This window comes from Myripristis murdjan, chromosome 11 (assembly GCF_902150065.1).
Source record: "Myripristis murdjan chromosome 11, fMyrMur1.1, whole genome shotgun sequence".
Taxonomy (NCBI): domain Eukaryota; kingdom Metazoa; phylum Chordata; class Actinopteri; order Holocentriformes; family Holocentridae; genus Myripristis; species Myripristis murdjan.
In genome coordinates this window covers 29,058,507-29,077,241 of record NC_043990.1, presented here as the reverse complement: position 1 = coordinate 29,077,241, position 18,735 = coordinate 29,058,507, and the positions used below count along the sequence as shown (strand labels likewise).

The window sequence follows — 18,735 nt, the reverse complement described above, 5'->3', positions numbered from 1 at the left end:
ACCGGGATGTGCCCGAGTTTGAGTCCAGCACAGAGCAACAGTGCTGTTCATATGTTGGAAAACGTTTCATTGTGTTATTTTACACATTGTTACGTTATGCTATGTGAAGTCACTACAACCATGTGGTTTTTCTGCCTAAGCCCAACCATTCCCTAACATTAACCAAGTAGTTTTGGTGGCTAACAATAATAAAACTGGCTGAAATCCCGCCCAACATGATATACAAGATATGTTGATTGATTGATGTTGATATGTTGACGTATTACTGATACGTCAGAAACAAACATAATCCACAACATATCCACAGCACTGCATATGTAGATTGTTTAATGCAAAGTTATTATAATAATTATCTCGATTTCCAGCGATTGGAAAATAGAAACGTCAGTAGTCTTGAAAAGGTGAGAAAAATTCATTTCTGGACGTGAGCAGATGAATCAGAGAATAAACTGATTTACTGAATAGTGTAAAATGAGGGCAATAATGCTGTCTTCATCTGTAACACTCATGCATAAAGGGGTGCAACTATTTGCATGTGTGGATTTTAAGAAAAGCCTGTGAGCTGAATTTCTGTGGTAGAAAAGGCATTTTCAACGATAAAGTGGACATTAAACTGTAAGAGCTTTCTCTGAAAGAGAAAGCTCTAACTGTGTTAGTAGAAGAAGCTCTAACTGCCAACAGGGCAGTTTAGTCCTCTGCTAGATTTGACAAGTATGACAAATATGGGATTTTGAAGACCAAAACTAATACTGATATTTCTGTACTGCTGCTAGTATTCAGTATCTTTGGAAAAAAAAAAAAAAAAGCCTATATATGTACATGTTTTCGGTATCCTAAAGTTACATCATTGAGGTAGCAGTAAAGGTCCAAACCAGGAGAGCAACAATCATCATCATCATAAGAATATTTCATGCAAAAATATCTTCATGGAATAAATGCAAGAATTAATTTAGGTTAGACTCTTCTCACAGGCAACCTGCGTAATACTGATCACTTGTGCAATACATACTGGATGCAACCAGTCAGGCTGAATTGCATCCATCAACACTAACTGGAACAAATCGGTTTTTTAATAATAGGCCAATATCAGCCAATTATGTAAGCAAACGGATATGCTGGACTAACCCTTGTAAAAAAAATGATGGCATATTGTGATTTCTATGTCAACATTCATGTGAGCAGAAGAAGGACTGCAACATGTTCGTGTGTAATGGGCACATTTACACAGAAAATGAGAGAAATCCAAGATTTTCACACACACGCGCACACACACACACACAGCCATCACACTGCGCACATGCACAGCGGCAGAAAGTCCGCTCTAATGATGTGTCTAACAGTCTGCTTACAAGACCATTAGGCGGTTCTAGTACAAAGGCAAACTGTGATATTCCAGTGCCACTTAGCTGCTGTATTGCAACAAGCACCAATAGTTTAACTCCAGTGGTGTGCTGTGGATGCACAGAGTGGTTAGCGGTTGAGCCTATTCCCTTTGTGGAACTGATTCCTTTATGGAATTTGGCCAAAGCAGCATCTGCATTGGCACTGGATGTTTGGAGAGGCACTGGTCAAAATAGCAAAGTCTGTGTCTATGTCAGGCACACTTGAAAACCCTGAGTTCTTAAAGGGGTATGTTACCACTGGAAAGATGGTTTCATGCAACTGGACTGCCTGTGCCTCCATGCAGAAAGGCACAAATATTTTTGAAATCACTGCAACATGACCAGAGGAAACAGAGGAAAAGGGTTGTGGTATTCCCTTTCGCTCCAAAGGTAGGATGCACAAAGAGGCGATGAAGCTGGTCTCCATAGCGTGATGGAGGTCTCGTCTGTTTGTTCACAAAAATCTTTCAGTTGCAATGGTGTCGCCTTGCATTGTTCCCGGGGTGCCAGGACTCAAAGAGGAAACAGCGTTCTCACTTGATCCCACTGTGGAGGCAGGCATACCACAAATGCGGAGGCGCCATCTGTGATTCGAACAACAGGCATCTTGGCGCATCAGCAGGGTGAAACTGATGTCATCTCAGATGTCCGATTCACCTTGCTGAGAAAAAAATGCTAAAGTACAATCTGTAATTTGCAAGAGCCAGCAAAAGTCCATGAAAGTAAATGTATTTACTACCGACACTGTAATGATACAAAGGTGGCCAAAAATTGGCAAAGTATTCTTTTGAAGCAGTATCCTATGATATTTTTTTTTTTTGTCTTGAGGCACATCATGCTTGTTTCAGCAGAGAATGGCCCCAATCATACTGCTATACATATACATATAATATATACATATTTACATGCTTTGAAATTCGTCCTTTTATTTATTTAATTTTTTTTTTTTTAACGCATGGGACACCCCGTAAGGATGTCTCTTGTTTTTGAGGAGACAGGCGAAGTGAAAATCATCACAAGGCTTGATAATGTGGATGCTCCATGATATCTGATTTGACAGAGTAACCCTCCAGGTGCTTAAAGGGACACATATTTCACAAAAATGGACTACAGTTTTTTTTTTTTTTTTAAATATTTCTTTTTTGAAACCACTGAAACATTTAATGAACCCAGATTAATCCTCACACCCAGTGTTCGGAGTTTGTTACTGCAATTAGACATGAGTAATCATATTACAGTCATATTAAAACTGCTGATACTTGCATTAATGAAGCTCAGGACATCAGCTGAGTTACTACATGTGTAACTGTCATAGTAAATCACACTTCCTCCTCTTTTTTTCTGCTGAAGGCAATGAGCACTTTAATGTTACACATTTTACCAAGTAATCCATACACTAAGACTGATGAAGACAAAGAAACAAATCACTACGTTGGATGATGTTTTTATGACTCATTTAAACTTGCTTCCAAGCACACTTGACACAGTTGCAATTGCAAATAACATCAGTAATATCCAGAATATGCCGTATAGGCTATTTATCATGGATGATATTCAATAAGAAAATTTCATTTAAAACTATCACTTTGAAGGACTGAAGTAAAATCACATCTTAAGGCTAAACTGAACGTTAGTGTTGCTCTACCAAAGTACTAAGACTAGGACTAGACTGCTTTTTACATTGCCATATACATCTTCCTTCTCTGTTTTAATTAATGTGCTTGAAATGTTATTCTGAGAGCTAATTTGCTGCACTATGGAAGTGAATGGAGAGACACAAATACAGTACTGTGGATTACCAGTCCAGAGGAGTATGGAACAACTAACGAATAAATTTCACATGATTGTTTAAATACACTCAAAAGAAAATGGGACAGTGTTGTATAACGCCACACACACACACACACACATAAATTGCATTGTTGGAGAAGGAGTGAGAGAGTGAAGCACCAAGCTAATGTGAGTTTTAGAAAGGAGCGCAAAAGTAAATATTAGTAATCTGATTTTTTTAGAGAGAGAAAAGTTATGTGAAGAAATTTTTAGAAAGTAACAAGTAAGTTCATTACTTTTTTGATTAACTTCTCCAGCACTTACTATGACCCTAGCTCGTGGGCCGCAGCATAAAGTGGAGACAGACGTCAAATCAAATGTAATTTTATTTCAATAAATAATTTACGTTAAAATCTAGGGGAGCAGTACAAAATGCAAAACACAAAACAACTTGTGGTGAGTCTACAAGAGACAGTTTCCCTGCCTTTTTATCCACTCCTCTTCAGGGGGGGACAGTTAAGAAAATTTAGCCCAGGCACCACCCAAGACTCTTGCACTGCAGAGCCAATGGTTGTGCAGAGGGGCGTAACACACTGCTCACATCACACAGGTGAATCCACAGGCCACTCTGCCTTTAAAACATAGCCCAGTATGTACTGAGCCTCATGCTGACTGGACTCTTATTGGACCCTCAGTGCTCATTTGCCAATCAAACAGTGTGTCCAGTATTGTGCCATCTTTTGGATTCTTTGGGTGAAATCATATAAGTAGAGATTACATATGACAAAACTTGCGCAAGTTCCATGAGACATTACAGTTAAACCCTAACCCTAACAGTTTTGCTAACAGATATGGGGAGAATGTTGTGTTATCTTCTCTCCAAAAGGCTAAAACATGATGACAACATGCTCAACAAATAAAGAAAGGTGTAACAGAGGAACCTTTTACAGTAGGAATAGTTAATATCACCAATGGATATACAGGTTTTCAGTGCCATTACAATATACTTTGTGACTTTGTGTTCCTGGAACCACTTCTGTGTTGATTGGATAAATGTTTGGGGTCACTGTCTTGTTGAAAGGTTCATCTACGGCCAAGTCTCAACCTTGGCAAAGGCACCCAGTTTTGGGCTAAATATCCTATTAATTAGTGGAAGTCATTATGCCATGAGGAGACCCTGGGCCGCCAGCAGCACAACTGCCACCAGTGATCCACCATGGAAGTGTCAGGTTCCATGGAGGTGTCAGGTTCCTCTCCTTGTATGTAGTCATCCCTCGATGCCAAACATGCCAGTGGTGTTCTTGGCCAAAAAGTAAAATATTGGTCTCACTAGACCACAACACTTGATTCAAATTATTATTATTAGTTCTGAGACTGATTCTTTGGTTCCTTTGGCCTCTCTTATCGTCCTACTTGATATATGCATGGCAAATTTGCAACCCTCCACAGCCACCTGTCTCAGGAGTTGAAGGTTCATTGATTTAGATTGATTGATTTACCCCACGGTGATGAATGACAGAAGGATTTTACATGTGTGCATATTTATACCTCATATTTTGGTGGGTGGTGGTTGACCAGAAAGGAAAATAGAAAGTTGCTGTTTGCAGTCGGCGCTAGCAGGAAGCAGACAACACACAACTCATTCACTTCCATAGCATGGATTATGCCAATATACAAAGCAACAAGTATCTATTTTTTGAGAAAATTAAATGTGTCTTCTTGTGATTTTCCAGTTTGAATTGGAAAGTAGATCCTTCAGGGAGCATCTACATAAAATTTCCGCATAGTAGCTTTGTGCCAGGAACAGATGACCTGATAGTGCTTTGACAAACAACTGTAATTACACACACACACACACAAAAAAATGGTACCGGGACTTCTTGTCTTTTATACTTACTTTATACTTACTTTTTTAATACTTTTTATACATACTTCATACACTTTTCTTATGTTCATTTATGTGGTTAAATGTTATTTTGGGAGCTGTGTTGCCGCGCTATTGAATTGAATGGAGATGAATGAGGATATTTAACCAGCTTGTGGACTCATCACGTCCAGGTAACTATCACCCAACACTCTAAAAAGTCAAATGTCTGTATTCAGTGCCGGCTCTGCCTATGTTGGCACCCTAGGTGAAATTACTCCCTTGCGCCCTTCCATGTTCCTCACCCAAGCAACCAGTCAGTCATAAATGCTCACCTCCCCCATAGATAATTAAAAATAAAATTAAAAAAAATATTAAAAATATTACGCTGTCCAGTTGCTCCTCTCCTGACCATGGATACTGGATCCATACTAGTTGGCCAGCATCTGGAGTGGGAAAAAAACACATTATCCTTAACGAACAGTTATTAGGCTCATCCCTAATTCAAATCTATTATGTCAAAACACATTCTTCATTCATAAATATCAATGGTTGTAAAGAATTATCGCTTAAAAGGACATTGTGATCACTTATGAAACATCTCACGTCATATGCATGAGTTAGCCTGTAAGACCTTTCTGTGGTGTGTTCATCTATCGTTCGTATGTAAGGACCCAAGTTCTCTCTTGGACTCTTTGCTGAATTGGAGGTTAATTGTCTGTATGTTCAGGGTCAGTCCTCCTCAGTACTCTTCTTCTTATGTTGTAAAACTAACACACTCAGATTTGCCTCTCCCTCTCTCCCTCTCTCTTTCCCTCTGCTTCCGTCTCTCTGCTTTTGTTTCCATTCTCTAGAGCTTCCATAAGTTTTCTTTCATGCACCACATTGTATTCAAGCCTCCATTCTTTGGCTGGCATTTTATTCAAGCCATTGCCTTGCAGTTCCCTTAGCATGGGTATGATTGGAAATTTTCAAAGGAGCCAGAGAATCTGCAGCTCATCTCATCTCAAATCTTTTGTCTTCCATCTTATTCGACAGTAAAATAGCAAATGAGATGGTGCTGGCCCCTGCTCATTCTCTCGAAAATATGATTCTGTTTGACTCTGCTCTCATGTCATGTTTTTTTAGAAACTCATGTTACAACAAGAATTAACAATTCATGGTGACTCGCTGTGTATGCTCCTGGTATTTGTCACTCCGAACCAATGCATCTGATTTAATACTGTTTCCTCTCAGGCCATTTCCTTCTCCAGTTGCAATACAATAATGTTTGCAATGAAAGTGTGGTGATTTGATTCAATGTATCATCCCACTTCTCAACTGGCAGCAATGAAATGTCCAAATCAAGAATACCGAGTGAGTACAGTAAGAAGCCATGAATTAACTACTGGTGCAAATTAAAGACCTTTCAGATTTTTCAAGGACTCTATCAAAGGGCACATAATGTTCATTTTTGAAATCTGAAAATAAATAAATAAATAGATAAATAGATAAATAAAAACAGTGGTCATGTCTTGCCTAGTCCTGCATTCAACCCTTAATAATACTGAATCAGCTCCCTTGTGGTCAGAGTGTAGATGCTATTGGAGATGAAGACTTAGCTTTTTGTCGCACACAGGCCTTTCTAGAGCATGGTTCCTGGGGCTGTATTATAGATGGCTCTGTCAGCAGTGACAGCTAGACACTCAGAGAGGAGATCTGATGGTTATCAGGCAGCTTACATCACATAAACACACACACACACACACACACACACACACACTCACACATACTCCCATACACACACACTTTAAAATGTCCCGTGTCCAATGACCCGTGACTGGAAACAGCTGTCTAGTATACAGCCCTGAACATCTTCACAGCACCTGGGAGTGAGTTTGATAGGTCAAGAAAGATCAAAATATCAGCAAAGCTGCAGGAAAACAAATACATGCTGAAGTTAAAAAGGAAAGCAAATGAAAAAACAGTGCGGCTCGCAGAAGAACCCAAACACACCTACGCTATGACAAAGCCGAGAATAAAAAGAATAGTTTGTGCGGTATGCTGAGAGGGGTGACTGAACTTCAGATTCATGCATCCTTAATTGAATCAGGTAGTCACAGTCAAACTGAAAATTCATTTTTCAAGAGAAACCTGAGACCGTAACAATAAAAAGCATTCATGAATATACCAGAGATAGTTTATACAGGTAGCTATTCCACGTACAAGGATATGTGGTTCCACCTTCAGGGGGTGACATAGTGCTAACACTGGGCTATACAGTCAAATGAACACTGATGAGTGGGACTTCCCCACAAAATCAGCTGTCTAAATAATAATTTTTGTACAGTGTATTGGTGAAAATCAGCTGACACTGGTTAAGAAGAGCCGCATTTCTGTAAGGTCAGCTGAATGAACCAGTCAACACCACATAGAGTCACTGCTAGTGGAAATCTTCTGAAATTGCCATACATTTATAATAGAATGTTAATAGAGTGTTTTGGTCCAAACCCGACCCGAGCCCCAGATTTTGCTCGTCCTCTATCCCTAGGTTACATTTACCATCTGAAATAGCCTATGTGCTGCCTTCAGCGTCATTGTGCAGTCTCCAGCACTATACAGGAAGTTGCCCAGAACAGACAGTAGGTCCATCTTTTTTCACAAAAACAAAGCTGATGAGACCGAACCTGATCCGAACCCAAACATAATTTCAAAATTTTTGTCCAAACACAGCCTGACCTGTCAGGTGCTGACAGGTCCTGACGGGCTCAGGTCATGTATCCATATCAGCTTATAATCCTGTCTTCATTCTAAATATTGGGCCAATATTGGGTAATACTGCAGTTACTGGTAAATACTAGGAATCAAATGTCATGATCATTTCATAGCATTTAGCCCCACAGACCGCCATATATTCTACTCTTTTTAGTGCTCAGCACTGCCAAAAGACAGTACTGCTCTCTTTTGCCTCTGTCTCACAGCAGCCAGTGACCGCAGTTGAGCTTTTCCCCTCTATATGGCTTTGGATGTACATAATAAAAAAGCAATTGTAAACATTGAAGAAAACATGACACAACTTTGCCATAAACCAATGGTAGACAGGAATTTGTTCTTTGAGAGTGCTTTGCAGCTTGTGTTGTGGCTCTAGTATTCTGTTGTTGTCTGGACTTAATAGTACTGATTGAGAGTGCACTGCTTGCCTTGCCCCAGCAGTCTCCGTATAGCCTGGGGGAAACCAACTGGCTGTCTGGCCGGTAGTCAGGTATCTGCAAGGCTTCTGCTGGCCATGGTGCTGGGCATGTTTACCAGATGCACCATTCCCTCAGGTGAGCGCACTACAGCTGGCAGCACCAAGATCCAGAAAACCCGCTGGCCTGACGCCCAAAACATACTGGATGATGGAGCCTGAGAACTGCAGAGATAAACATGTCTGTATGCACAGCACAGAGCCCACCCACTGGACAAGACAAACAATGACTACAGATAAACAGCTGCAGCCTGTACACTTTATGCTTACTGGCAATCACATGGCAATCCTGCAATTAGTTGGGCAAAGTATAAAGGCACTGTTAATTCTTTAACGGTGCTAGGTGTTGCGTTTTTAAATTACAATATATCATTGTCGAATTAATTGATGTCTTGGTATAATTACTGCAAACAAGTGAGACCACAGTGGAGATGATAGGTCTCACACCAGTGTTATTGTTAGTGCCAACATTTCTCAAAATTAAGACCACATTTCCCACAAACCCCATTGCTTCATGTCCCCCTTCCCTCTCTCTGAAAAGGATTAACATGTTGGAAGTGATTTTTCCATTGGTCCCTCACTCTCTCTAATGCGTTCTGCTGCCAGAAACTCTGAAACTCTGAAATAGTGCTCTCACTCTGTTTTTCACTGTATCCTGCCAAATCTGACCGCCACTGCCACTTTTACCTCTTGAGGTATAGACATTAAAAAACAAAAACACGAATAGCACCTCTAAAAGGGATAGTTCACCCATTTTGAAAAAAATGATATTATTTCACTCTCCCCCCAGATGTTATGTGGGCCAGTAGTGGTGCTGTGTTGCTCTTTTTTGAAAAATATGCAATGAAATATGATGCTCTGTGCTGCTTTTCAGCCATGGTGTCCATTAGTTATATTATAATTTCACCATGAATGCACATAACAAAGTGGATGGAGATACTGGCTGGATGGAGCATCCGGCCAGTATCTAGCACTCAGTTACAGTGAGAGGAAGATAGCACCTTTAATGACCCATTTTTCAAAATGTTTGAACTATTCCTTTAACATCTACTCTGCTGTGCACTTAACTTATGTGCTAGGATGGAAATAATAAAGCTTCAGGTTGCATGCTGCTGGTCTGTATCATCTGTAGTTTTTTTACACCTGACTAACTGTGCCACAATGCCTTTAAATGGTTCAAGGGATTGAATTTATATGAGGATTTTATAAAGCTATTCCAGTTAGAGGCGACAGCAAATCCAGCGCATTGTCTTGTGTTTTTATTTTCGTTTCATAATAATTTCCTTTGAAACGCTCTGCAAGAATAAGGGCTATATCCTCTTCATAAGCAGGCACATTTTCATAAATCCATTCCAATGTAATTCTTACCGTCAACCACACTGCGATATTCTTTAGTATGAGCAGGTCATCTCACCTGTTTGAATAGGAAATGATTGCTGAGTGCATCTGACTCACCGAGGAGGTGCTCTCCAAGTTTAACCCTTCAGACTAAAGATAGATTCCCTGAGCCCGTCCTCAGCTCTTACAAGTGGCCTGGGAGCTTCATTCAATTTCTGTTCATTTATCGCTTGAAATCCCTCATGCCTCATGCAAGACATTTTCTCTCTAGGGCTGAATGATTGAAGCTGAGTGATTTATGTGTACATACAGGACAAATTGCTGTGATAGAAATGAATTTCTTTTTAATTGTTTAGTTATTACAGGAGTTACTCAGATTAAATATTTATTCATTAGATTGTTCATATTACTGAAATCTAACTGAGTTTATATATATGTACACACACACACACACACACACACACATTTTTTTTTTTTTACCCATGTTTTACCTATTTGGGAGTGGATACAGCTGTGATTTCACTATGGGTGAGTGTTTTATATCTTTCTTTTTTTTTCTTTTCTTTTTTTTTTTTTTTGCAACAGACTTTGGGCCACACATCTAATCACTTCTAAGGCTTATGAATGAAGTCAACAGCCACAGGCAATCTGGAGATAACACTGCATAAATATGTGTACACTCATGTGGATATTAGGGATTTATATGGTTAAACAAAACCGCCTGGATATTGAAAGTAGAAAGAGTGAGAAAAAAGAGCCAAAGCAGATGCGGAAACAACACAGAAACAAGTATCAACTAACTTGGAGCTAGCGTCAAGCTCACCACCTGTTTGTTTTCTCTGTGTAGTTGACCAGGATACCAGCGTGATCACTGCATTCCAGGAGGAAATCCTAAACTAAACTTGAGTCTGAGCTGAGCTGAACGAGCTTAAGAAGCGTCATTTCCAAAATTATCCGCTCCAGAGCCGCTGATCCCAGTTTCAGAGGCCAACATTCATCAAGTCAGGATGCACTGAGGCCGAATTATCACTATTCATGGTGAAATTATAAAGCCATCCTCAGTTTAGCACTTAGTAATATAACTAATGGACTCCAAGGCTGAAAAGCAGCACAGAGCATCATATTTAACTGCATATTGAAAAAAAAAAAAAAAAGAAAAAAAAAGTCCAAAGTATAATTTAGTTATTGCTTGTTGAACAGAATTGTTTACTAAGTCGGATGTAAAATATTGATTGTCACTCAGGCCTAATTGAGCTGTGCATGTATGTTTTTTTCTTCCTTTCAGTTTATTCTGGTCCAATCCAAGCTGCATTAATTAATTAATTGCACTTGGCAACAGAGAAAAAGTAAATAAATTAATCTAAATTGTTAATCAATGTATAGAAAATATAAAACTATATGTGTTATTTTCATTTGCAGGAAACTGAGGAAGAAAAATGTTATTTACTTTGCTGAGAAACGCTCTTGAAGACAGCTGTCTGGCTGATCTAAAAAGTCTATTTGGCCTTTTACTACACTTCATACACAGTTTACATTACAACAAACCATTCTGTAAACGATGTAATGGTAAGAATTAACAACATATATTAAAAATCCCATGATTTTCAATTGTGAATTTTTCGTTGAAACACCCACCTCATAATGCTCTGCTTCTATGGCTGTCAAAGTCATTACCATTCATAAACCAGGGGGACTATTTTCTGTTTCCATTTCCCTCCATCCAACTTTAAGTCATCAAAACCAACAGTGCTGCTGCTTTTAGGAAACCTAATGTGGACGACTTTATTATGGTTATGGCATACTGGTGTGAAGAAAGTCTGAAGTCTCTGAAAGTTCATTTTTATATTGTACTGGAATGAATGGAAACCAGTAGTTGGAGAAAAGAGAGGAAAAATTTTATTGCAGTTTTAAAATACGACTGCCCACTTTCGGAAATTAGCAGAAACATGAAGTCACATACAAACGCACAACAAAGCACTGATATAAAAAAACCCTTGGTGCCCGCCGGGAAATCAAACCCAAGACTATATTTAGTTTACACCTGGTAGGGCGGCACGGTGGTGAAGTGGTTAGCACTGGCGCCTCACAGTAAGAAGGTCTTGGGTTTGATTCCCCACCGGGCTCCAAGGGTCCTTTGTGTGTGGCGTTTGCATGTTCTCTCTGTGTCTGCGTGGGTTTCCTCCGGGCACTCCAGTTTCCTCCCATAGTCCAAAGACATGAATAGGTGAAGTGGAGATACTAAATTGCCCCTAGGTCTGAATGTGTGTGTGTGTCTGTCTGCCCTGTGATGGACTGGTGACCTGTCCAGGGTGTTTCCCTGCCTTCCGCCCAATGAGCACTGGGATAGGCCCCAGCAGCCCCCCGTGACCCTTGTGAGGATAAGTGGTTTGGACAATGTATTTATGTATGTATGTATGTATGTTACTCCTGGTAGAAGTCTGGTTTTGTTATGGTTCAGTCAAGGCTAATATACCCTAGGGCCAGATGTGGCCCATCATTCACTTCTGACAGTGGGCCAGGTAAAAGGTTTGGTGTAAATTAGGTTAGCTTCTGGGTAAAATCTGTATTTTGGTCTGTCAGCCACATGTGGGCCACATAAGGGCCATTAGGCTTTACCAGAACTCAGCCATACAGGCGTGCTGTATGAGGCCCAGCCATAAGCCATATGATCTTCTTTGTAGTTGGTACAGCTGTGGCAGAGGTCTGTCTATGTTATGGTTCAAACAGCTTTCATATACTTGGGCCAGATATGGGCCGTCATTCACATCCGTAAAAGGGCCACATCTTTGCTGTTTATTTGGGCCACATCCAAGCCTAAGGAAATTTGCTATTGGGGAAGTGTTTAGCAAGAGGTTCTTTAAAGAACTATTTCTGTAGACGGTCTTTAAAGAACCCCCAAAGGTGCTTCAAAGAACCGTCAAAAAATAGTTCTTTAAAGAACTTTAGCAAAACTAGGTTCTTTAAAGAACGATTTTTAAGAACCCAACTGGTTCAGTGGTTCACTGATTGTGGACCAAACTGGTTCAGTAAAGAACCTCTTTTGAATGGTTCTTTTGTAATTTCTCAGAATAAATGGTTCTTTGAGGATTTTAATTCAAATAATCATGAACAGGTTGAAAAACAAGTATGCGGAGGGGTTGAACTGCATGTCAGTCATCACATTGCACTTCTTACACAAAAACATATCAGCAGACTCTTTTGAATGCCGTTCCCCCTGTTGCTCTCCATGGATGGTGACATCATCTGTCACCAAAGACCAGGCGCTCTACTTTTCACCAACAGAGGTCAGGCTTCACACACCAGCACGTTTAGGGTTGCATTACTCTTTAAACATCTTTTGCAGTTAAATATTTAAATATTTCAAAAGAAAGTATGCAACAGTGTTGCCAGGTGGGATGTTTTGATGCTCTGTATCTCAGAACTGCACTCCACCTGGAACCTTATTGATGCTCACAACCTAAAGCTCACAATTTGTAGCTTTAAAAAGGACTGTGTAGTACTGCAGTATGAATCATGTGCAAAAATGATTTTAAAGTGGAAATCTCTGCTCCCCTCAAAACAAACCAACACTCATTACTTTAAATGTCTATTTTTATAATTACATGTGTCTTTGCATCTTCTCTTAGTGTCTTAATTTATTGTTCTTATGTCTTCTTTTTATATGATCATCAGATAGAACAGCAAAGTAAGAAGTGGATTGTGCAGTACAGCCTTTTTCTCTGTGCATATGACAGTAAAGCCCTTTGAACCACTGAATCTCCCTTTATATATGTACTGTACATAAAAGTTTCAGTACGTAGAATTGATGAAAAAATGCTCATTTTCTCCTCTGGCAGAGGAAGTTCAAAACAAATAGTCTTAAGCTGAATATTATGAGTAAGAATAAGCTGGAGAAAGTTTGTATGGCTTCCACAATAATAGGGAAGTCACAAGAACAACTCAGTGACATTTATGGAAAACCTTTAAGAGGTAAAGGCAACAAAATTATTAACGATCCCTCTCACCCTCTGCATGGCGAGTTTGAACTTTTACCCTCGGGGAGAAAGTATAGAGTACCCTGGGCAAATAGGAACATGAGAAATCATTTCTGCCAAGTGCTGTGAGGATTTTAAATGTAAACTAAGAAAGATGGTACTGCCTTAGATTTTCTGCAACATTTTCTTCAACATTTGTACACCTTTTCTCACATTAAGGAGGAATGTTTGCATTTTAGCTTGGTATGTTGTGTTGTATCTATTTTCACATGCCTTTGATGTCTTCCAATGCTCCTTCCATCATTCCATGTCTTTTAAATTATGAAGCCAAAGGTAAATTTCCCTTTTATGCACAATAAAATTTCATATTCATATTTGTAATACTGATATCAGCTATTCAGCAAAGAAAAGACAAGAATTGAAGGCAAAGATGAATTGCTGCAGGAACAAAAGAAGTTTTGGTCCTCGAGCCAAGCCTCGTCTCCTAAAAAGTATTTTCACATAACTTAATTGCATTCTCAACTATGTTCCAAGCAGAAAATTTTTTAATTGGATTATGTTTGTAACATATCACAAGAACTTTTGGAATCACTTAGTCTGACGTCTGCACAAGGAGGCAGGTGAGGTGGTAGATTGGTCAAACAAACAACTTTCCCCCCGGTAATTCGAGTTTGAGTCCGGAACGAAGTGGCAGTGCTGCTCCTTTTTGCAAATGTTACATACATCACTTTGATGTAACCAAGTTGTTTTTACGCCTGCGCCCAACTTTTCCCTGACCTTGACCAAGTGTTTATTATGCCTGAACCTAACTTTTTCCTAACCTTAATCAAGAATATTTTATGTCTAAACCCAACCTTTCTCTAACCTTAACCAAGTCGTTTTGGTGGCTAAAGTAATGAAAATGACTAAAATGTCACCTAACATGATATGCAAGATATTTTGATTAGGAATGTATTTTGTTTTTTGATACATCAGAAACAAACATAATTCATCACAAGATACGTTTCCTCCCAAGCCAGATTACAAATGCAGAAAAGGTAAAAAGAAGATGATTAGAAGAATCAATAATAGTTATAACTTTCTTCAAAACATATCTTTTGTAAATGTCATTGAGATGGCCCAAGGGTTCATCAATAACTTTGGCTGCAGCACTGTTAAGTACTGTAAGTGTCCTCATAGGTGCCCCCATAGCCATATGATGATCTTTTTTTCTGCTGCCCTATCTGTGACATACAGTATAGGCATATTCTTCCTGTAACAGTATGTTTAAAGCTGGCTGGATGTCCCAAATGCTGAGAGACACGATGTGAGGCAATTCAGCTCGAAGGGCAGACTGATTGGTAGCGAAACCTTATTTTCCAAGTATCGATTCTGGGGACAACCCACAAAATGCAAAAATCTCAGCAAGACAGATCTGCTGTCACATCTTACAGTAGAAATCAGGCAATCAATGTCACATTCCTCCACTGGGGCCTGTATGAACCTAATTCCACTCATCGACGCTAAATAGCGAAAACCCTTGGGTTCATCAATCATCAATTCAAGGAGCACTCTTTAGTTAATAGTGTGGTCTTTACAAACTGAATGGCCACTGCCTTTATCTGTGTGAGCCAATGGATACTCTCTCTATACTTGACAGAGGCAGGGGATGGGAGCAATATGTTTTACTTTGATTGCTGTATTCTTTTTCTCGCTCAGCTTGCCTCACTATAATTCCCAAATTGGAGCTGTCTGCTATCATGATTTGAAATTGAAGCTTGCAGCAAGATTGATTATCTCTACCCCCCATGGAATTCATTTGATTGGTCTATTTTGTGGAAACCGGCATGCTCGAATGTGAAGTCAATATTTCCTGAATGTGAAATAGATAAGTAGTATCTCATGACGCATCACCTCACCCGATTTAGAAGTGTATTCCTGTTGTGTGCACGTCATGGAACTGGACTAAAACACATTGAATACCAAGAGATACATTTAAACATCAAACACTGCAAGTGGGACTTGCAAAGTCTTGGGAGCACTCTCCCAATACAGATTTGGGGCTGTGCAATATATTGATTGATATCATGATTAATAATCTGATCCTTCTTACATAGTTTTTGTTGCATCAGGAGGTACAAAAGTAGAAACTGAAAGTGTAAAATCCAGACAGTTCCACAGAAAGGATAAACTGTCCAGACACATTACTATAGAAAAAGACAGTATATATTTTCAAGCAGCAAGAACTAGAAGCTAGAAGCTTATTCCTATTTTATAGGTACTTAATTCTCACTCCTTACATAAATATTGGGCTGTTCAATGTTTCCTGGGTATTGTATATTTTTATGTATTTGATAATGCTGCACTTACTGAAGTTCTCTGTACTTGATGATTTATTGACTGTAAGAACATGAGCTTGTGAAAAATGAAAGAAAGAAAAAAGAATTCTAGACTTTGTCTTTTGCTTCAGTAATGTGTCTATATAGTGTACTCTTTCGGAGTGGTTGATGTTTCTGATTTACAGCTTTGTACCTTTGGATATACCAGAAAGTATATAAGATGGATTGGGCTATCCATGTGTATTCTGAAGATGGCTAATCATTACTGAAACATCAGTAATGTGCAGCAAATAAAGTCCATGCTTATCTGTAACGGCAGGGTAATCCCGATTCCTTGCAAGTCAAACTTTAAATGTTTGTCTCATAATGTTGCGAATGCCTCCTCCTATTCTTGCTACCTACAGAAGAAGATTTAGAACCAGCTGATGTGTTTTCTCTCTTTCTTCCAGGTTACAAGTGCCCATGCCTCGAAGTCGGACATCGTCAAGTCAGGAAGCCCTAAATCCATGCTAAAGCATATATGGACAGAAAGCAGTAAGGATATGTCCATCAGTAGGCTGCTGTCACAGACTCTACATGGCAAGGAGAATAGCACAGCATTGGACCTTCGCTATGATACTCCAGAGCCCTACTCTGAGCAGGACCTGTGGGACTGGTTGAGGAACTCCACGGACCTGCAGGACTCCCGGCCTCGGGCTAAACGGCGGCCCATGGTCAAGACAGGGAAGTTCAAGAAAATGTTCGGCTGGGGGGACTTCCACTCCAACATCAAGACGGTCAAACTCAACCTGCTGATTACTGGTAAGATTGTGGATCATGGCAATGGCACTTTCAGTGTCTACTTCCGCCACAACTCCACGGGCCAGGGGAACGTGTCGGTCAGCCTGGTCCCTCCCACCAAGATAGTGGAGTTCGATGTGGCGGCACAGCAGTCTGTCATCGATGCCAAGGACTCCAAGTCCTTTAACTGCCGTATAGAGTATGAGAAGGTAGAGAAGGGAGCAAGGAACACACTCTGCAACTTCGACCCATCCAAGACCTGCTACCAGGAGCAGACTCAGAGCCATGTCTCCTGGCTCTGCTCCAAACCCTTCAAAGTCATCTGCATCTTCATTTCCTTCTACAGCACCGACTATAAACTGGTGCAGAAAGTCTGCCCAGACTACAACTACCATAGTGACACTCCCTATTTCCCCTCTGGCTGACGATCCCATACACTCAAACATAGTGGACACATGAAGCACAGACTGGGGCTTCTACCCATCCCAGAGAAATGTGTATGTTAGCTGTACTGTCCCTAAACATGTCCATACCAGAGCATCAGCCATCTCAACTGATTGCCCAACTGTCAAATTATGAGTTTTGCAGACACAGCAGTTACTGCTAACTGTTAAAAGAAGAGGGTGCATAGAATTGTAAAATGAAATGCTTTAAAAATGACCTGAAAAAAAATATGTGGTTATTATGATTATTATCAGTTAGGATTTTGTTCATGAGTTATGTTGTTTCCCAGCTGATTTTCAACTGAGTGAATCACGTGTAGATGGCAGGAGCTTATTGGTCCTTTTGGGGCTGTTATCAGTATGTAAACACTGCCCTTAGTTGTTTTTGCTTTGATGTTTCATTCATATTCCCTCGTCCAACTGTATGTTAACAGCTTTGTTTTCTTCTTCCAGTATATTCCAAGTACAATGTATTAACTCTCTGGACATCTGACAACAACGTATGGACTGTTTGCCCCTGCTGTGCTATTTATTCTTTGCAGTTTGTTCTGCATAAACAGAAACAAAATCGACTCCTCCGAAAAAGATCCCCACACATTTTTACAGTACCTGTAAGACAGCTGAAGAGGATGGTGAAAGAGTCTAATGTGATCGATGCTTCAGAACCTTGAGATGGTCTAACTTTCGTAGGGATGAGCTGGGATTGAGCAATCGTCCCCCTCATACATGTTTTACTTGAGAGGGAAAATGTGTTAACATGTTCAGAAGCTCCAGCACTGTCGATTCTAAACTCGCATCAAAGTGTTGGATTATTGTAGACTGAAGAGTTTGGTGGGTGATTGATTAATTGGTTGAGTGAATGTCTGATTAGCTGATTATTAATTGGTTGCTTGGGAAGGGGGCTTGCTCATTGTCACCTAATATATGAAATGTAATGTAATGAATTCTATATCTTAGAGCCTAATTTGTATGAATGGTTTGTATTGTACATAGTTTATCCCAATTGCGCTGCTTCTGTACATGACCCATAAGCTGTGTCTTTCCCCCCTTCCCACTAAGTCCTCTTGTTCACTCCATTTATGCTCGTTCTTGGTTCCTCTAACAAAGAAAATGATGTTGCTGACCTAGATGTGAATTTTATGAAAACAGCAATCTTGTACAGAGGCTGTAAAACTGACTAAATATATTATAAGTATTCATCAACTGTATCACAAAATTTTCTTTATGGGGAAGGCGGGGGTGGAGATGTACATATGAATTAAAAAAACATACAGTAAATTTTACCAATTGAATGTTTTTATGTGTGAGTTCTTTCTGACTGTCTTGCTGCAGTAATGATTCCGTGACAATTTCAACTCTGTGTGACATTCATGTGTTTGTGTCATCTAATTGCACAGCGAGAAAATCTCTTAACCAGTCTCCCTGAAAATCTCTATTGAGGTGGTTCTCATAAAGTTAGGCTTTATAAGGCATTCCAAGCACATTATAAGCACATTGTGAGTAGGATAGCTATTATAATCAGAGCTTTGCATAATAAACACTGCACAAGAATGTAGATGGTTAAATACCTTATAGAGCAACTGAAGAGTGGCATAATTATATGCTGAATTTTCTGAGGTGTGTCTGGTTTTTATACTGTA

At 39.7% G+C, this 18,735-nt stretch overlaps 1 protein-coding gene across 1 annotated transcript in view; it reads left to right on the top strand.

Moving 5' to 3' along the window:
• Window positions 1-18,387, top strand: part of nxph1 (neurexophilin 1) — a 46,116-nt gene extending 27,729 nt beyond the window's left edge. The window contains exon 2 of the mRNA XM_030064465.1: window positions 16,322-18,387. Within this exon, the coding sequence (XP_029920325.1) occupies window positions 16,322-17,077 (756 nt within the window). The 3' untranslated portion in view covers window positions 17,078-18,387. The remainder of the gene's footprint in view (window positions 1-16,321) is intronic.
• The last annotated feature ends 348 nt before the right edge of the window (window positions 18,388-18,735 follow it).